Genomic DNA, 20,020 nt, shown 5'->3' with positions numbered 1-20,020 from the left:
GGTTATTGATGGGGTCGGGGTGGGGCTGGGGGAGGTGGAATCTCAGATATTCAGGTGCCAGGGGCTTGTTTAATCCACCTTGATTTCCTTGAAGAATTAAATCATCGTCCCCAGCGAGAGAAGAGACTGGTGGCAGAGAGAAGATTTAAGAATTACCAGTTTTAGAGAGAGCTCCTCCTCTCCCAGAGCCCCTGGAGGATGTGATCCCCACAAGGCTCCTCTGCACCAGGATTTGGTGGATTTTTGGTGGATTTTTGGTGGATTTGGGGGCCTGCCTGTGGAGATGGAGCTGTCAGCAGTCCCTGCTCTGGGAATGTGCAGCCTTTGGGCAGGACAGGCTCTGAAACGACCAAACCACTAAAAAACAAACTCCAGGCTTTTATTTGGATCAAAGCAACGTTTCAGAGAACAAAGAGGTGCTGGGGTTCAGCTCCCCAGAGCCAGGCTGGGTCACTCACCAGTGTTTAATGACCCTGTTCCCCTCCGAGTCCTGTGTGAACAGGTCCTCAGAGCCCAGCTCCAGCTGTTCCAGCTGTTCCAGCTGCTCCAGCTGCTCCCAGTCCCTGTGGGCAATGACCCTGTTCCCCTGGGAGTCCTGGCAGAAGAGTTCCCTGCAGGATGCCCCCAGGCTCAGCTCTCGGAGGGGCTGAGCTGGCCCTGGGCTCTGGGGAGAGCAGCAGACCCCTCTGGGGACAGCCCCTGGGGCAGGGTTTGTGTTCTCAGCCCCAGCAGGACCCACCCCGGGACTGCCTCTGCTGCAGGGCTGTGGTTTCCTGCTCCCTGAGGCCGTTTCTCCAGGAAATAGCCGGGATTTGTTCCTGTGAGGGGTGATCCTGCCCTGCTCCGAGCCCTGGGAGGAGCTGCAGCACCAGGAATCCTTCCCAGCCCCAGGGGAGGCTCTGCTCTGCCTCCCAGACTCCACCTGGAGCTCCAGGGAGGTGTTTTCCTTGTTTTCCTTGTTTTCCACGGGTGTTTTCCATGCCTGGGATGTGCCCTGCAGCCCCTGCTCAGCTCCAGGGGGCTCTTCCAGCGGTGGCAAGGCCAGGATCTTCACAGGACAGGCAGCCAGAGGAGCCCCTGAGTCCTTACAGTCTTTCTTTGGGGTGCAGGGAGTCGGCCTGGCGTTTTCTTTGTCCCTTTCATCTGAAAACAACAGGGATGTGGTGAAAGCAGCCCCCAGAGCATCCCTGCTGTCCCCTGTGTGTCCCTCAGGCCTGTCCCCAGCAGTGCCACCAGCCCACAGTGATCCCCTGCTGCTGCAGAGGCCCCCTGGAACAGCTCCCAGAGCTCTGGGCTGGGTCACAGCTGCACCTTCAGCTGCTCAAAGTTACCAAAAACCCCCCTGAGAACCCCCAGGGGAAGTGTCCTGGCCTGACAGAGGCACCAAGTCCCACATTTGCCTCTGAAACTATTTCATAAAAAATCCAAGTTCCCAATACTAGCCAGCTCCTCCTTCCTTTACCCTCTGCACCCAAAAATGAGCTTTTCTGCCCAGCAAAGCAGCCAAGAGGAGAGATGGGCCCCGGGTACCTCTGTGGGCTCTGAAGAAGGTGGGGATGGTGCTTTGCCTGGGGCCAGGCTGTGGGAGCAGCACCGCGCTCTGTTTCCTCTCAGGAATTCGGGTGGGTGCTCTGACCTTGGCACCGAGGGGCTGCGGGAAGAAACAGGTGAAAAATATTCAATATAAACCCACCTCTGCCCCTCTTCAGAGCTGTGCCACAGCTGCTTCGTTATGCAGCAGCATTTGGGCTGGAAATTCCAGAATTGTTGGGGTTGGAGGGACCTCTGGGGATGTCCCAGGCCAGGGTCACCTGGGGCAGGGGACACAGGAACACCTCGGGTGGGTTTGGGATGTCCCCACGTGGGGACACTCCAGCCCTCCCTGGGCCTTATGGAAAGTTCTTCCTCGTGCGGAGGTGGAACTTGTGTTTTATTTTACGGCCGTGGCTCTTTGTCCTGTCACTGTCACTGTCACCACTGAAGGGAGTGTGGCACCGTCCTGTGACAGCCCCCGGGGTTATTTTATGGACTGATGGGATCCATCTCAGCCTTCCCTTCCCCGCACGGACCGGCCCCGCTCCCGCCGCCTCACCCGCGCCGGGCCCCGCTTCAGCTCGGCCGTGTCCAGCCAGACCCCGCAGGCCTCGGCCGGGCCCGGGCCGCCCCCGCGCCGCCGCCTCATCCCGGGGCCCCGCTCCCGGTTGGATTCCCGGTTCCGGTTTTTTCCCGCTCCCGGTGTTTATTCCCGGTTCCGGTTTTTCCCGCTCCCGGTGTTTATTCCCGGTTCCAGTTTTTCCCCGCTCCCGGCTTTGATTCCCGGTTCCGGTCCCAGTTTTTCCCGGTGCCGGTTTCCCGCTCGCGCCGGCCCCGCCCCCAGCGCGCACTGCGCACGCGCCCCTCGCGGGAACTGACCAATGGGAGCTGAGGGGCGGGGCTGATTATATATGCAATGAGACCACGCCCATTCCGCCTGCCCATATAAGGGGCGGTGGGGCGCGGCCGCCTCAGAGCAGCAGCGGGAGCGATGGCGGCGCTGGGCGGGGACAGGCCGGACCTGTGACAGGCCGGAGCTGTGACAGGCCGGGGCTGTGACAGGCCGGGGCTGTGACAGGCCGGGGCGGTGACATTTCCCCCTGAACCCACCTCGGGCCAGCAGCGGCTGTTCCCAGCCCTGATCCAGCCCTGGGGCTCCCCAGCGCATCAACCGCTCCCCTCCGCGCACCTTCGGGGCCAGGGCTGTGCCCATCCTGCGCCCGCGGATAAAGGACAGAGCCTGACACTGCTCGGACAGCTCTGAACAACTCCCTCAGCCCTAATGGAGGGGCCTGAAGTGATATTAAATTAACTTGTCACCGTAGTGGTTTAAACCACCTCGCCTTGGTCTGTTGCCATGGTTTAGAGTGTAACACAGGCCAGATGGCCTCTCCTTACCTCACGCTGGGGGCCCTGGCAGCTCCCCAGAGCCTTCCCCAGCACACCAGGGCACACAAAACACTCTTCCAACTCTTTATTCAGAGCTGAACGGAACCCCTGTACCGTTCCGTGAGCAAGCTGGAACTTACACTGGATTAAAAAAGCATAAAAAGCATCTCTTTCATGCCCTAGGGAAAGCACTTGCTGAGTGACAGTTCACGAAGCAGCATCTGGAGGCTCGGGGCAGGATTTGGGCTGAGCTCACTTCTTCTTTACTCCTCCTTGAGGCGCAGCTTGTTCTTCACCCTCTGGGCCATGTAGGTGGCGGTGAGGACAGAGCAGGTGACAGTGACCAGGAAGAGGGCAGAGAAGTCGTGAGCCAGGCCCTCCTGGAGCGAGGAGTAGATCTCCCTCCTGGACTCGTAGTCCAGCACCACGGCCTCGATCTGCGCCAGCGTGCACAGCACCAGGAACACGTGGAAGATCTGGTGGCTCTGCCCGAAGAAGTGACACTTGCCGGGGAACCACTTCTCGGGGTAGGGGTGGGAGAAGAAGAAGGCGCCCAGGAGGAAGAAGAGCACCTGGCACTTGTGGTAGAGCAGGGCGGGGTCGGGCCGCGCGGCGCTGCAGATGCGGTGGATGACGGGGCTGATGTCCAGCAGGTACGCCAGCCCCGAGGGCAGCTCCTGGCACAGCCGGCCGGGCAGCGGGCACGCCGGGTGGAAGCGGAATTTGGCGTAGCAGGAACCGGCACAGGACAGCCAGGCCAGCGCCGCCGCCAGGGGCAGGAAGAAGCTGTGGACACGCCGGTGCCAGCCCGGCTCGATGGCGTAGTAGAAGTGACCCAGGGCGCTGCCGTACTGGTACACGGCCACCCCCACGTAGTCCATGAAGAAGAAGCTGTAGTGCCAGAACTCCGACTTGGCCTGCAGCAGGTGGGCCAGGCTGCTGAAGCTCAGGTAGGTGATGGAGGCGGCCAGGATGATGAGCAGGGGCCGGGCGTGCTCGTCCTGCCCGAAGTCCACGCGCTGCCAGAGGCGCTGGAAGCGCAGCAGCAGCACCAGGGCGGCCCCCAGGTGGGTCCACACGTTGATGGCCTCGTTGTGCTGCTGGAAGAGCGTGGAGAAGTAATAGCGCCAGGTCTGGCGCACGGGCCGGTAGCCACCGTGGATGTAAGGCTTCCAGAACACGGGTGGCACCTCGGAGCTGCTCACCGTGCCCGGGGACAGCGGCCCCAGCAGCTGGCCCAGCTGCCTGACGTTGAGGAAGAGCTGGCTGAGCCTCCCCAGCACCGCCGTGGCCATGGTGAGGGCTCCTCGCTGCACAAAGTCACCTTTGGGGACGAGAGGGAGTTTGGCTGTGAGGTTTACTGGGGGGGTTTAACAGCAAAATCAACGTTTTTATGTTTGATTTTTAGGTTAAAATGCTCTGCTTGGGGTTTCCTCCCCGTAGAATCCCCAGCAGCAGCGGTAGAAGGGAGATGTAAGAAGTGCTGAGGTGCCTGTGCCCTGTGGGGAGCCCCGAGGACACGAGTCTGGGGTGAAAGGCCAATAATGAACACCCCAGGACACATCAGTGCCTGGCTCAGCCCCTTCCCGGCGGTTTGGGAACTGCTAAACAAACCAAGCATCCTAAACAAACCTCCCACTCCAGACTGCCCCTCCTGTAAACTGTTTGCAGTGTCTGTCCTTACAAATACCCACAAGTAACAGAGGCTGCAGCTGCTGTGTTTGGAGTTTTACCTCCTCCTTCCAGCTCCTGATTTCCCAAGAAGCTTCCCAAAGCGTGGCCCAGGTGAGTTCATCCTGTCTCACCGCTGAGGTCCAGCAGAGTAATCTTGGTGAGCAGGAATTTCCATATTTACGTTTTGGAAGCTGCTGTCCTTACCCAGATAAAGGCAGCCCTGCCAGCTCAGGCTGTTCAGCCTTTTTTATAAAAACTTCCCCAACAGAACATGCCCCAAACGAGATTCTCCCCCAGCTTTACCTGCTCTTGCTCAGACAAGTCCTGAAGAAAACCTGATTCACATCCAGCTCTGGTGCTGATCTATGGCCTCAACCCCTGGCAAGTGCCCTCATTTCAGGGACAGGAAAAGTTCTTCAAAGTTTGGGAACGGGGGGAGGTGGGGATGGGACTGTTTGCTTTAAAAAACTGTAATTTCCTCATCAAAGTCAGCCTGTAACTCATTCCTGCCTGACTCCAGGGGGCACAGACACAGAAACAAACAGGCTTTTGGCTGCTGGGTTTCCCTCCCACACGCCCTTTGCCCACCTGGCCCGGTCAGAGGGGCCTCACATCCCAAACAGCGCCCGCGGCCGGGGCAGCACCTCCCAAAGGGCGATCCCGAGCCGACCCTGGCCCCCAAAACCCTCCCCAAAAGCTGCGGCTTTCCGGGGCTGCCAGGAAAAGTTCACCCCGAGCCTCTTCCTGCTCTGACCCGAGCCGGGGCAAAAGCAGAACCTCCCAAATTCAGCCGCTTTGACCTGAATTCCTGGGGCGGCTCAGGAGCAAACAGCGGCAGCAGAACTTGCCTCAGCGCCTCCAGGTGCCGGGGACGGGGCTCGGCTCCGGCTCCAGAAGAGAAATTCCTGCGGGAAAGGCGGCCCCGGCTCTCCTCCGGGAGATGCCGTGTCGGGAGCAGCCAAGCACGAGGCAGGAAAGGGAGCGGTGTTTACTCCAACTGCTCCAAAACTTGTCGGAGCAGGATTTAATTCGCCGAGCTCTTCCCAGCCACCCGAGCCTTGTGCAACGCTCCGCTATGACGGGAGCGCATCCTGGAAATCCTTCATCTGCCTCGTCCTACTGCAAATAATAGCACCCTCCTCTTCCCCACGAGCTGTCGGTAACGCTGCTCTAACCGCCTGGCGTTTCCTCCGCAGCGTTTCCTTTGCCCGGCTGCTTCCACCCCTCCCGCTGAATTTTTCTGTGATGATAAAGACTCGCCCCCGGCTGTTTACATCCCTGCTTACTCCTGCCACACAGCGGCACCCAAAACCACCCGGCCTCCCAGAGCCTCCCAAAGCCTCCCAGAGCCTCCCAGAGCCTCCCAAAGCCTCGGCAGTTTTCGTTCCCAAACCCCCGCGGGTTGCCCGGAGCTGGGATCAGCCCCTGATCCACCTGAGCCCCCGCTCCGAGCAGCAGCTCCGGCCCTGCCAAACCTCCCGGGCAGCCCGGGATGGTTCTCTCTCCGCTGGGATGTTCCCCCCGAGGGTGGGGATGAGCAGGGCTTTGGTTCCTTTCTCCTCCTGGTGACCCCGGGACCCCCCTGGCCGCCCGCAGCCCCGAGCCCTGCTCCTCCCTTCGCTGCCCCGAGCCGGCTCCGCGTCCCTCTGTCCCTCCTGCCGCAGGTGGAAAAAGCTGGGGAGCCTCTTTTTTTTTTTTTTTTTTTTTTCCTTCTCTTTTTTTTAAAATGATTTTTAAGGATCTGTTTGCAGCCCAGAGGGATCCCGAGCCGTGTTTTCCTGCCCCCATCACTCCCCTCCCTCGGCCCGCTCCGAGGTCCCCGCTGTCCCCTCCCCGAGAGCCCCCAGAGCTCGGCACACACGTGGAGCAGCAGCAGCAGGAGGAGGAGGAGGAACAGAAGGCCCCGAGCCGAGCTCTGACAGCTCTGGCAAGCCCAAAGCTCGCATTTAGCATCGATTTGGGCTCCAGCGCCATTTGGGGTTTGGCAGAGCTGCCATTCTCCTCCCCCGCGTTTGGAGAGAGGGGAAAAAACCCCACACGGCATTTGGGGCACTCTTTCCTCAGCAGGTAACGACATGAAAATGAAGATCGGGGTTTTCATTGCTGACTGTGCCTCGTTTTGTACCGGGGAGCTGCTCCAGGGCTCCCTCCAGCCTCCATCGGGCTGTGCCGGGTGTTCAGCCCCTCTCCTGGGCGCTCTCCAAGCTTTGTTTCAAAATTCAGCCCCGTTTTCCTGCGCTCAGGGCGCCGGGCAGAGCCTGACCCCACACTGGGCACAGAGCCCCTGACCCCACACTGGGCACAGACTGTGGCCCCACACTGGGACAGACTGCGACCCCACACTGGGACAGACTGCGACCCCACACCGGGCACAGAGCCTGACCCCACACTGGGCACAGAGCCCCTGACCCCACACTGGGACAAACTGTGACCCCACAGCGGGACAGTCTGACCCCACACTGGGCACAGAGCCCCTGGCCCCACACTGGGACAGACTGTGACCCCACACTGGGCACAGAGCCCCTGACCCCACACTGGGACAGACTGTGACCCCACACGGGGCACAGAGCCCCTGACCCCACACCGGGCACAGCCCGGCCCCAGCCCGTGCCCTCTCGTTCCCCACCGCTGGCGCTGTCGCAGGAACCGCCCGCAGGCCCAGAGCCGCCCCATCGCTCCCCAGCAGGGAGCAGCACAGACTCTCCTACCTGGAGCCGAGCACATCCCAACGCTGGGAACCCCTCCGGGAAGGGACCGTGCACTTCCCAGGGCTGTGTCCCGCTGTCCCGCAGCAGCTCCGGGGTGGGAAGAGCTCGGCAGCGGCCGCCGCGACACGGGAAAAGCTTCCCGAGCTGAGGCTCCTTCAACATCCCACCACAGGCACGTGGCCACGACTCCCCGAGCCTTACAAACCCCACAGCGCTGGGGCTGCTCCATCCTCGGGTGCTCCGGGTGAGGGGCTGAACTGCAAACCCCGGGAGCCCAGCCAGGACCAGGGAGAGAGGAAGGACAGAGCAGTGTCACCAGTGTCACCTCCACGGGGCGCTGACAGCGTTTGGGGAGGTGCCCGCTCACAGCCCCAGTACCGGTGGCCACCCCCAGGGGAAGGGGCAACACAGATTTTGTTCCAAATCCACCAAAAAACCCTCTTCCCTCAGAGACCCGCCCAGTTCCCCAGCCCAGAAGGAAGCAGCCCAGGCTGGGGCAGGTGCTGTTCCACCCCGGCACATCTGGGTGACACCAAAATGACTCCCTGGGGCAGCCCCACCTCCCAGCAGCGAGCAGGAGCCGCTGTTCCCCCTCAGCCCCGAGGAACAAGGGCCGTTTGTGGGGATGTCCCAGCACAGGGAGGTGTAACACACAAACAGCCCCAGCTGCCAGGGCTGAGGTGTCACACAGAGCCCCCATTGTCCCAGCAGGACAATGCCAGGCTCCGGGGCACAGTGGCAGTGCCCAGCCCTCTCCATCCACCCCGCCCTGGGCTCCTGAGGAAGGAACGTGGGATAACAGCACTGTGCAGCTTTATTGAGTCACTCGGTTACAGCAGTATTTTAGCAGACTGAACAGTCAGAGATTTTTGTTTGAAGTGTAACAGATATTCAGCATGGAACAGTTACTACAGATTCCTTGCACAAAGGTCTTACAGAGCTGATACAGTACTCGCCATCAACCCAGGAGCGAGTGCACTGGCGTAGAAAAGGATGCAACAAGAAGAAAAAGCTACACTGGAAAGACAACACTTTAGAAAAGTGACACATGGAAGGTCTCCCCTCTAGCCCCCAAAGCGAGTGTACAGTTTGGATCTAATTTTACAGTTCTACATCAGTTTCTAAGAAACTTAAAAAAAAAAATTATATATATAACCGAACCAAAACCAAAGATAAAACCACTGGCCAGTACAGTCTTTGGATCTTGGGAGGAGGGGGACAGTCAGTTTCCAGAGCGGAGTCAGTCGGTCTCGGCCTCGCCGGGGTCTTTGCCTTCTTTGTTCTTTCGCACCTCTTCCACGTGCTTGTCCTGAAAAACAGCAGCAGGAAGCTGTGACACCCAGGGAAAGGCTCCCACAGCACCGAGGGGCTCCAGGGTGGAGCTGCCCCAGCTCCATCCGCCCCTCCCACAGAGCTGCAATCCCACAAAGCCTTCTGCAGACTCCATCCCCAGCCCTCCTCCTGGAGTGGGGATGGTTTTTGGGGAGTTCTGCTCTCCCTCCTCCCTGTCCCGGGGCTCCCCACCCACCTTCTCCCTCAAGCGCTCCAGCTTGGCGGCCATTTGTGCCTCACGGTTCTCTTTGTTGGCTTCCATTTTGTGGGTCAGCTTCTCCTCTGCCATTTTGCTGAAGTTGTTGTTCTCCTCGATGGCTTTCTGCAGCACCTCCTTCTCGTGCTCCCGCTTCTCGGCCAGCTGCTTCAGCACCTCAGCCTCGTGGGACTGGAGAGACAGGGCTGGGCTGTGAGGGCACAGCAGGGGAACCTGCCCCGCTCCTCACAGGGGGTTGTGTCTTTTTTGTGCCTTTTTGGTGTTTTTCTGCTGCCAAAGGAGCTCGGTGCTGCAGGACACGGCTCCTGGGGCTCCCCCCAGCCACCCACAGAAGCTGCATCTGGCCACCAGCTCTACCTGCAAAGCTCAGTGTCTGCCAGTACTTGCAAATCCTGTTAAATGGGATCTTTCTGGACAGGGAACACGGGGTTGTTTTTTTCTTTTTTGATGTTAACACTGATGGAACTTTCCTTCAAGATCCTCCCTTCTCAGAGGGGTGAATCACTGAGATTCAGGTCAGGCTCACTTCAATCAAAGCCTCACCACCCTCAAGAGCTCCAGGCTGCAGCCCCAGCCACATCTTTCATCAGTCAGACAATTTATTCCCCAACTTCTCATTACAGATTCACTGCTGCGTTTTCTAGGAGAAAATTCATCTTGTTCTGGTGTTAAAAGACAAGAAAAACAGCTTCTTCCTGAAAGAGCTGCCCCTCTCAGCTACGTTTCCTCCCGGCTTTTCTTCAGAAAATCTCTTTGGAATCAAAACCATGACCATGAAGCTTCATAAGAGCCCCAGGGATTTCATTAATAAGTCCCATTAATATTCAATTCCCACAAAAATCCCAAGGAACAAATGAAAAGAGCCCCAAACCCCTCTAAAGCTGGTGGAGCAGAGCTCACTTCAGCTGCTCCAGGTTTACCTTGCGTCTCTCCTCTGCCGCTTCCAACTTCTTCTGGATCTCTTCCAAGGACACATCCTTCTTCTTTGGGGGGGACAGAGGGAACTCTGGCACGGCCTCTTTCGAGCGGGGGCTGAGGATCAGCTCAAAGGCCTGCCCAGAGGCTCGCTTCTCCAGCTCCTTCACCTGGATGTCTGGGAACAGAGGGGAAAAAGCCACAAAAAAGGAGGGGTTTATGCAGGACCAGGCTCAGGTGACACGAAAAGCAGCTTTCCAAAATTCAGCACCACGAAGTTCCCTGAGCAAGGGCATCCAAGACAGGAATTCTGTTTTTTAGCACAGCAATACTGATCAAAAACGGGGAAATTCCCTTTGCAATCCTTCCTGGATCCTACATCACCCAAGCACCTGATGTTTTAATTTAGCCTTCAACATCCCAAACGGTGAAAACGAGTTCATTAGCTCAAAACAAACAAAAAAAAATCATTCTGTCTCCAGTGACAAACCCGAGGATGAATTTCCAGGTATTTACCTGGAACCTGAGAGAGCCAAGAACTGAAAAAAAAAACCCCAGAAGTTTTTAGAGAAATGTGGAGGCAGGGCTGTCTCCCCCAGCCCTGCACGGTGTCAGCTGCAGCCTCGTGGTCCCCGAGATGTCTCAGTGACAGCAGCTCTGCCGAGGGAGCAGATGGCTGCAGGGAGCTGAAGCCCATCTGCTGCCAGACTCCTCTTTTGGGGTGTTTTCACAACCACCCAGCTTCAACAGCCTCACCCAAGACGGGAGGAAAAGCCTGGTGACAGCAGCTTATTTCACTAGATTCGGGTTTTCAGTTATTCCCGAGGAAATTAGGGGGCAACAAAAAAATAATGATTAAAAAAAAAAAAAGACACGAGAAGATTGAACACAAAATTCTACCTACCAGAAGTAGCCATGGCCAAGAAAATAAGAGTCCAGAAGCCAAGCCTGGGAGAAGGTCAGTCAGGTGGGTTCCTAGGTAACAAAGAGATGTGCCTTTCAACAGCCAGCACAGGGATCCTGCTCCCTCTAATAAAAACTGCTAAACAGAATCAGAGCTGCTGAACAAAAGGCAGGCAAGGTAGGTCACTGCAGTCAGTGATTCCAGCGTTTTGTGGAGCTGATGGACAGTGCTGGGAATACCGGAGAGGTTATGGAATTACTGGCGTTGCAGGATCGGTGTGATGCTCGAGCATTTTCAATCTGTTTTATTCCACCTTAAGGTACTCGAACAAAGACCCTCGTTTTACCAGAGCTACGGGGACCTCACTGCTCTCACACCCATATAAAAGCTCGCTGAATAAAAAAATGACGCATCACAGGACAGCACAGCCAGGATTCCTGCTACTCCCGAAGGATCTGAAATGTGCGCAACCGAGCTCATTTAAAATTCAGTTTTAATTGCGCAGCTCAAGTCAGATGCTTCACACCGCGGCAGACAGCGAGGGCGCACACCGCCCAGGGTACCTCGTGAAAACGGGGCGTCGTTAAAAAATGGCAGAAGGAGCTCTAGAAACCGTTAAAAAAAAAAAAGAAAAAAAGGTTTTTTGGGGGGGGTTTGAAGGGGCGCCGCTGCAGGGGCCGGGCGGGGCCGGGGCGCGGAGCGAAGACCACGCCCCCAGCCCCGCCCCCCGGCGCCCGCAGCCAATCCCCGCCCAGGCGCCAGCGGAGGCCCCGCCCCCGGCCCGCCCCCGCCCCTCCAACCGCACCGAATTCAAACCGCCGGGGAGAGCGCGCGCGCGCCCGCGCGAGGGGGCTCGAGGGAGGGGGCGGGGCCAGCGCCAACATCCGGGCACCTGCCGCCCCCCGCCTCAGGTGCGGGGCCGCCCCCCCCCCGCCTCAGCCCCGCAGGGGCCAAGGGGACGGGGAGCGCCGGGCAGCGACACGGGGACAGGGCGCCCCGACAGGACCCCCACGGCTCGATGGCGTCGGGGCGCGGCCGCCCGGATACCGCCCCTTCCCCACTAACTAACAATGGCGGGGAGGGGAGGGGGCGCCGCTGCCGCGGGGAGGGCGTCGCCCCTCGCTGAGGGACAATGGACACCCCCTTCCCCTCAGCGATCGGGGCGCGGGGGGAACGGGGACGCGTACGAGGAATCCCCCCCATTGTCTCCCTTCCCTTTGTCACCGCGACGCTACGAAACCGGGCGGCGACGCGATGCCCGCGAGCGGGGACAAAAGCGACCTCCGCCCCGAGCGCCCGCGGAGCGCCGCGCAGCCCCCCCTCACCTTGACATCCACCCCGGGGACCCCTCCGCCGCCCGCACCAACGGGGCGCCGGGTACCCGTGAAGCACCCACAATCCCCCCCGTTCTCCCTCTGCCTTCTCGAGATGCGGAGGGCGCGGGCCGAGGGGCGGCCGCGGCCCGGCCCGTACCCGCTGCCCTCGCAGCGGCCCCGCCGCGCACCCACCTGCCCGCGCCGCCGCTCCGGCCACACTCCGCTCGCGCCCGCCCCGCCGCGCACAAAAGCGCCAAACAAAGGCACGTGACCCGCCCCGCCCCGCCCCGATTGGCCGAGCCCGCCGGCACGTGCCGCCCGCCGGGGGGGGGGGGCTGAGGGGGGCTCGCGCCCACCCCTCACGAGCGGCCCCCCCCGCCCCCGGCCGCGCGGGGCACGCCGGGAGTTGTAGTTCGCCCCGGCCGGGGGCGGCGGCCCCCGCGCTTGGCCCGGGACTGCGGGCCCGAACCGCGACGGGCCACAGCGACCCCCGGCCCCCGGAGCCCTCGCTGGGGTCCCGCCCCGGCCCCCGGAGCTGCTGCGGCTCCCTTTGTGTCTGACCCCTGCGGTGGGGAGCGCTGGGGCATCAGGGCTGGGGCTGGGGTGAGGGGCGTGCGGCCTGACAGGGGAATGGCGGGACGGGAGCTCTGGCTGGGAGGAGCAGAGCTGCGGCCACCTCCTGGCCATGGTCACCCAGAGCCACAGTCACCCAGAGCCATGGTCACCCAGAACCACGGTCACCCAGAGCCACGGTCACCTCCTGGCCATGATCACCCAGAGCCATGGTCACCCAGAGCCACAATCAATTCATGGCCATGGTCACCCAGAGCCACAGTCAGTTCATGGCCATGGTCATCTCCTGGCCATGGTCACCCAGAACCACGGTCACCCAGAGCCACCATCAATTCATGGCCATGGTCACCCAGAGCTATGGTCACCTCCTGGCCACAGTCACCTCCTGGCCATGGTCACCACAAGATCACGGTCACCCCAGATCCATGGTCGCCTCAGAGCCACTTGCCTTGAGACCTTGGTCACCTCAGAGACAGGGTCACCTATGTAAAGGTCATGGCCACCTCAGGGCCACGATAATTTCAGGGCTCCTGGTCATCATCACGATGGCCATTGAGTCCCTTTGGTGGTCTCAGGGTCACAGCCCCCACAGGACAGCCCCGTGGTGTCTTTGGGGCCAGGCCACCCTCTCCTTTAGGACAGCTCAAGCACATCCAGAAACAACCCAATTTGTGCAGATTCCATGGAATGAGCAGGTGGCTCTGCACGGATCTGCCCTGGGAGCGTTCCCCTCCCCAGGACATGGCCACTGCCAGCCCCAGGGAAGTGCCTCGCTCCCAAAGGTGCCTCCAACAAATTCACTGTGTGTCCACGTGTCCCACACAAATGAATCCCCTGCAATTCCCGTGCCTCGGCCACACCAACAGTCAATCCACACAAAAGGCAGATGGACACACAACAAAATCCTCCACTCCAGCCCCAGCCCAGCAGCCTCCACACCCTCAATCCCAAAAAAAAAGGCCTTTTCTGGGACCCCCCTTCACCGTGCACCCTCCTAAACCCCAGGATTCTGCACCAAAAAGAGAGGAATCCTACCTTGTGGAAGGTTAATATTGTGACAGAAAGGCAGGAAGCTTTTCAAAACAGAGATTATTTTAAACACTGGCCCTGTTTTTTGCTGATCTGACGTCTATTTCCATGGAAACCACATCCAGCCGCCGAGCTGCGAGAATTGGGAGAGGCTTCTGCCGGAGTGGGCACGGGGAGAGCCATTTTCCAGCTGCGTGGCAAAAACCTTTCTGTGGGACTGAGGGGACCCCGGGTTTGGGATCTGAAACCTGAGGCTGCTGCTTGGCCCTTTGGGGTCCTCCCTGGCAGCTCCATCCCGGGGAGAACACGTTTCCCGAGGAAACATCTTGAGCGCTTGGATGAAACGCTGCGGGGAGACAAAGCAGCCAAGAGCCCCTGCCACCAGCCTGTGTTGCTCTTGATCATTTATTAATTATCACCAGTGCAGCCCAACAGTGTGTTGGAGGCTTTAATATTAATGCTTTTGAGTCAAATCAGTGGGTTTATCCTGGGATGATCCCCGGATTTCCCAGAGGAGATGACGGTTCCTGGGCTCGGGGTTTTTGGTCCTGTACCTGTGTGAGGGCCCGGAGTCAGTGCTCAGCCCCGGGGAGAGGAGCAGGAGATTTCCTTTACTGCCTTTGAAGGAGAGATGCAAGGCTGAGAGAAAGCTACGAGTCACGCCAGCTCTTCTCAGCTGATTTTCTGGGGGAAAAAAAAGGAAAAAAAGGAAAAAAAATAAAAAGAAAACCTGACTGTAGCTCACCTTCCTTTGCAGATTGGCTTAAAAGCCAAAAACATTTCCTTTGGGTGAGAAATCTGTTATGAAAGAGGAAACTTATTGACAGAGCCGGGAAGAGGATTTGGGATGTGCTCTCATTTTCCTCTGGCATTTTCCATGCCCTGTCTTTTAGGATGAGGCTTTTCCCCGAGCCGTTTGCACCACCTGCCACCGCTGCCTTTGACTGGAACCAAAACCTCTGAGCCCTGATGTGACACAGAGAGGCACAGGAGCTCCCAGCAGGTGGAAAGACACGGAGACAATCTCATTTTTTTTGGCCTTGTTTGCCAGAGTGGTTTTATTTTTGGAGCGTTTCATAAACCCCGTTTGTTTATGTGGCATTTATTTTCGTCTGATCTCGAGGAGAATGGAGTGTATGAAAAGCTTTTATTTAATTTGCATTTGATTTGTGTTTATTGACACATTTACTGCGGTTCCAAACAGACTCTTCCCTCCTCAGCATGTGGCTGTGGTAGTTTTTATCTACTGGATTCCTTATCACCAACAAAACCTTTTTTATTTTATTTTTTTTATTTAATTCCAGTTTTACCACTAAAAGAGCAGCAGCAGCAGTGGCAGAAACATCCTCCAAAACGTCACATTTAGCCCCAAAACAGGTTGGAGAAGACAAACGCCGTCTCCAGCCCCAAATTTAACATCAGAATGAATTTTTGCCAGCTGAATTTCTGCCTTTTGAGGGAAATAAAGGATCCCAGCAGGACCTTTGCAGGAGACATTCCCGGAGCAGAAAGGACAAAGGCTCTGAAAATTGGGAATATGACCAGTGGCTATGGAGAATCCAACAACAGCGCCCACTTCCAACCGTGTCCCCCGTGCCCCTGGGAGCCCCAAAAACCCAAAGCTGAGGCCCCTCGGCTCCAGCCCAGGCTGCTCTGGGTGAAACACCAAAATCCAGCTCTCAGCGGAGGGCTCCTGCTGGGTGTGAATTTGGGACGTGATGATGACGTGATCAGATTTAGCCCAAAGATTAAAGCCTCGGCTCTGATGTGCTTATCAAAACACCCCACAAAGAGACTGACATAATTAGGTGACAACTCAGCCCACGGCAGCTCTTTTAACTTGCAAAAATATTTAATCTCCAATAAGAAAATGTGGTTTCTGAGTGTTAAATTGCCAGTCTCAAGCAGCGGTGGTGGTGGTGGAGGGACTGACAGTTTGTTTGTTAATCAGAGGATGTTTTAGAGCACCTTGGTTAGTGATACCTGCAACAGCCCTGAATTAGCCGAGTTTATTTTAAAACTAGAAATCCAGTGTATGATCTGACCCCAGTGGATCACTTTGAGAGGTTTAATGACCATCCTGCTGGAAGAAGCAGCATTTTAAAAGGAGCTCAGAGGTAGGGAAGGGCTACAAGATCTCTTTCAATCCACTCTGTCATCTCCGAGGCTTTTTCCAACCTTAAAAAGTCTTGATCTTCAGATAAAACCACGTTTTAATCCAAAGGCAGCCTGTGGAACTGAAGAACAAACCAAGATTTTTAGGGAGTGTCTCCCTCACAATGAAAGCGTTTCCACGGGCAGGAACCTTCCAGGTCATTGATATTTGTTTACCGGAGGTGTTCAGACTGGTACTATATTTATGCTGAAAAACACCATTAAGAAAACGTTCCCTTCGGAATAAATTTGCACCTCCCAACGCGCTGTTGGAAATAATTGAATTTTTTTGGTGGATCAGACAGGTTGTGGGGTGGTTTTTTTTTTTCGAGAAATTCACTCGAAATCTGTTAATTCCTGCCTTAAACGAGACGAGTTAAAGCGCTGAGCACAGATGGTGACTGCGCCTGCAGCGACAGGGATGGAAATATCAATTAATCGCTTTGATATTGGGGCAACAGAGCCCTGAAATGTCACATTCACCCCTTCCCAGGACACCCAAACCCTGTGGGGATGGGGGTGACGAGGCTCTGCAGCACAAGAAGGATGTAAAATCCTAACGAAATAAAGACAGAGGCAGCAGGAACACAGTTTTCCTCCTCAGAAATACCCAAACACTCAGAAAGGGCCCTGAAATAAGGTCGAGAAGCACAAGAAGCTTCATCCCCAGTGCCGCAGGTTCTGCTCTCTGCCCTCAGCAGACCTGCCCTTGACCCAGCCCGGGCTGGGGACAGCACAGTTCCCTTCCCAGCCTGCCCGGGGATGCTTTCCACCCTTGAATTCCCAGGAAAAGGAGGATTTGCAGCCCCAAAGCCCTGCCTGGAGCTCTCCCCAGCCGCCCCTCCCGGAGACACGGCGCCCAGCTCAGCCACACGAATTCCACAAGTTTCTGGGGAACAGATGGCTGGGGAGAGGCAGGCCCGAGGGGAAGGCTCCAGCACAAGCCCGACTATTCTTAGAGAGCCCAGGGTTCACCCCAGCGGCGCTCCCGCGGCGGGTGTGGCCCCGCCAGGGCTCTGCTCTGCACAGCACATCCCGCAGGACACTCCCGTCCCCGGCCCTGTTCCCATTCCTGTTCCCATTCCTGTTCCCGTGCCCGTTCCCATTGCCATTATTCCTATTCCTGTTCCCATCCCTGTTCCTGTTCCCGTTCCCATTCCATCCCCACTGCCATTATTCTCATTCCCGTTCCTATTCCTGTTCCCGTTCCTGCTCCCGTTCCCAGTGCCATTATTCCCATTCCTGTTCCCGTTCCCATCCCCATGTCCATTCCCACTCCCATCCCTATCCCCATCCCCATCCCTGTTCCTATTCCCATTCCCATTATTCCCGTTCCCATCCCTATTCCCATCCCCATTCCCATCCCCATTCCCATTATTCCCATCCCCACTCCCATTATTCCCATCCCCATTCCCATTATTCCCATTCCCATCCCCGTTCCTATTCCTATTCCTATCCTTATCCCCATCCCCATCCCTGTTCCCACTCCCATTATCCCCACTCCCATTATCCCCACTCCCATTATCCCCATTCCCATCCCTACAGCCGTTCCCTCCTCCCTGAGCCCAGCCCAGCTCCCTGCGGCCGCCGCCTCTCCCCATTCCCGTGTCCATAAACACTTTGGAGCCATCCCGGAGCTCTCCCCATTCCCGTGTCCATAAACACTTTTGGAATCATCCCGGAGCTCTCCCCATTCCCGTGTCCATAAACACTTCTGGAATCATCCCGGAGCTCTCCCCATTCCCGTGTCCACAAACACTTTGGAGCCATCCCGGAGCTCTCCCCATTCCCGTGTCCATAAACACTTTGGAATCATCCCGGAGCTCTCCCCATTCCCGTGTCCATAAACACTTTTGGAGCCATCCCGGAGCTCTCCCCGCTCCTCCCGCCGTGTTCCCAGCCCGAGCCGGCAGATTTGCATTTCCATCTGGAGCTCCTGCGCTATTCCCGGCAGCGCTGGAGCATCTCCCTGCCGAGGGCTCCGAAATAACCCTGGTGCTGCCGCGGGAGCACCGGGACTCGGGCTTTTTCCATCTTTCCAGGCTCCAGTCGCATTCCCGGAGTGTCAGGGGCAGCCGGGATTGTGACAAGCACATGGAATGGCAACGCACGGAGGGGCTGTAAAATATTCAACAGCCGCAGAACATTCCAGCACAGACATTTGCCGTGGAGCTTTGAACATGGGAAGGGGTGTGGGGAGGGGGGAGAAGCTGAAGAAAAGCCGGGTGTAGCACTAATTATTCCCCAGCTCCTAATTAGTTGCTTGGGTTTAAAATACGGATTCAGCTCCAGCAGGGGCTCATTGTGCTATTAATACTTCCCTGGCGTGATACGGTTAAAAATACTCCCACCCTTTCGAGACAAAATGTGGCTTGGAAGTGTCACGAGGGGAGGAGTTGAGGGGTGGAAATCCTCTTAAAGGAAAAAGACTTCCCCCGAGATCAAATCAACGAAATGAACGGGCTTGTGACAGCCCTGAGCCCGACCCACCAAGGGCAAGTGTGAAAATCATTCTCGGCGCAGAGGTCCCGGGAATATGAATTTTCCCCTGAAATCAGAGCAGTTTCCCTGGCAAAATCAGTGCTCAGTCACATGGAAAGTGTTTGGTTTTTCAGGATTTCTCCTGCCTGGGGAACAGGTGGATCTGCAGCTCTCAGGGCCCTGGCTCCTGCAGACTCACAGCACGAGGCTGAAGTCGTGGCCAAAAGGCAGAATTTTGGTGTGTTCCCCCATCCTCACACCCAGGGGGTGCGGGAGAAGCCAGAGGAACAGCCACGGCTGATTTTTCCGTGGAATATCTGGAGGTGTTTATGGCTGGGATCCATCAGACACTGGGGGTCCCTTCCCAAGGATTTGTGAGCCAAGGAGATGAGTCTGGGCTGGGGGTTTCTGGATTTTTGGACTTCAGATTTCCCCATTTTTGATCCTGTGTCTGTCTCCAGTGACAATTCCACATTAAATGGGTTAATTCCTGCTCCCTTCCCCTGGCATCTCAGCAATACCAGCACAGAAACAGCACCTGCACTTAACATTTGCCTCGTGCTTTTTAATCCCCTTTTTTTTTTTCCCTTGCTATTAATTTGAGCCCATGATAGATCAATATATAAATTAAAAGACAAAAGAACCTGACACATCCTCCACTGTGGCCGGGAGAACAGACAAAGCCAGCCTTTCTGCTGGAAAAAACATCCATCTTTTGTCCAGTCAACCAGCAATCTGCTGCTCCACGCCAAAATCAACACCCTGAGAGGCACCCTCGTGTGATGGGCCACACAAGGGCTTTGTTTTAATTCAATTAAAAAATAAATAACAATAAAAAACAACCCCCAGCCAAGGCGTTGTGTGGTGAATGTTGTCAGAGGGATGAGACAGTCTGAACGGGTTTGGGGGCTCTGGTGTCACCCAGAGAGGGCTGCTGAGGGTCTCAGCACCGCGTTTTGGGGTGGAAATATGAGCTGAAGGGTTAAAAAAGGAGGAGCTGGGGTCTCCTGCTCACCCAGCTCCTCACTTTCCATCCCACCGAGAGGAGAGGCAGGAGCTGAGCTCAGCCTTCCCAACACGGGGGAAAGCTGGAGCCGGCCCAAACTGCATCATTTCAATCTGTCAGTGGCTTTTTCAGAGCAGAGACACTCACAGAGCCCCTTCTCTCCCCCAGTTTCTCTCCTCAGCCCTTTTTTCCCCCTGTTTATTCAGGAATCAGCCCTGGGCTGGCCAGAGACGGCTCCAGCCCCAAATGGGGCTTCTGCCACGGAGGGAAAACTGCTGGAAAAACCCATTTATGCCTCACAAATCCCTGGGGTGCTGCAGGCTGGGGGCACAGGAGCCCCCTGGGCCGCGGTGGGGTGTTTTGGAGGGCAGGGAATGGGGAGGACTCTGAGCCTGCAGCTCCAGATCCCCACGGTCTGTCCTGCCCCGGGGTCCAGCGTGGGAGGAACTTGGGAAGATTTAAATGTGGAGCTGAGTCCCTCGTGACTGGGAGCATCCAGGCTGCTCAGCTGAGGGAGGAGAGGATCAAAAATTCACTTCAGACAACAAGAAACTTGTGGTTTTTTTTTATTTTTTTCCCCTGTTTGGTATCTCACCCAGAGCAAAGTTGTGATTTTTTTCCAGTGGAAAAAACCCAACTTGAGAGCGAGTGAATCGTCACCAATCCAAGGGATGGAGGGAGTTCTGCCCAAGGAGGTGCTGCTGGGCTTTGGGAGCACTGCACCAGTGGCCAGGCTGCTCTTTGGGGCTGGGCACTGAGCCCCCAGAGCTCCACTGGCCTCAGCTGGAA

General features: G+C 57.1%; 3 protein-coding genes across 3 annotated transcripts; all 3 read right to left on the bottom strand.

Annotated features, from left to right (window-relative positions):
• Positions 1–18: 18 nt before the first annotated feature.
• On the bottom strand, positions 19–2,187 carry LOC136371353 (aurora kinase A- and ninein-interacting protein-like). The gene is made up of 3 exons (XM_066335426.1): positions 2,093–2,187; positions 1,531–1,651; positions 19–1,143 (listed from the first exon to the last, which is right to left on the bottom strand). The coding sequence occupies exons 1-3, from the start codon at positions 2,180–2,182 to the stop codon at positions 455–457; spliced, it is 900 nt and encodes a 299-aa protein (XP_066191523.1). The 5' UTR covers positions 2,183–2,187; the 3' UTR covers positions 19–454.
• Positions 2,188–2,993: 806 nt separating this feature from the next.
• On the bottom strand, positions 2,994–5,357 carry PAQR7 (progestin and adipoQ receptor family member 7). The gene has a single exon (XM_066335102.1). It carries the CDS (start codon positions 4,215–4,217, stop codon positions 3,186–3,188), a length of 1,032 nt encoding a protein of 343 aa, XP_066191199.1. The 5' UTR covers positions 4,218–5,357; the 3' UTR covers positions 2,994–3,185.
• Positions 5,358–8,100: 2,743 nt separating this feature from the next.
• On the bottom strand, positions 8,101–12,243 carry STMN1 (stathmin 1). Its single transcript, XM_066335516.1, has 5 exons — positions 12,181–12,243; positions 10,673–10,743; positions 9,774–9,946; positions 8,833–9,024; positions 8,101–8,613 (listed from the first exon to the last, which is right to left on the bottom strand). Exons 2-5 carry the CDS (start codon positions 10,683–10,685, stop codon positions 8,545–8,547), a joined length of 447 nt encoding a protein of 148 aa, XP_066191613.1. The 5' UTR covers positions 10,686–10,743; positions 12,181–12,243; the 3' UTR covers positions 8,101–8,544.
• Positions 12,244–20,020: the final 7,777 nt, after the last annotated feature.

Source organism: Sylvia atricapilla, chromosome 24, assembly GCF_009819655.1.
Source record: "Sylvia atricapilla isolate bSylAtr1 chromosome 24, bSylAtr1.pri, whole genome shotgun sequence".
Taxonomy (NCBI): Eukaryota; Metazoa; Chordata; class Aves; order Passeriformes; family Sylviidae; genus Sylvia; species Sylvia atricapilla.
Note: the sequence above shows the minus strand (reverse complement) of the source record. Positions and strands in the feature narration are given on the sequence as shown.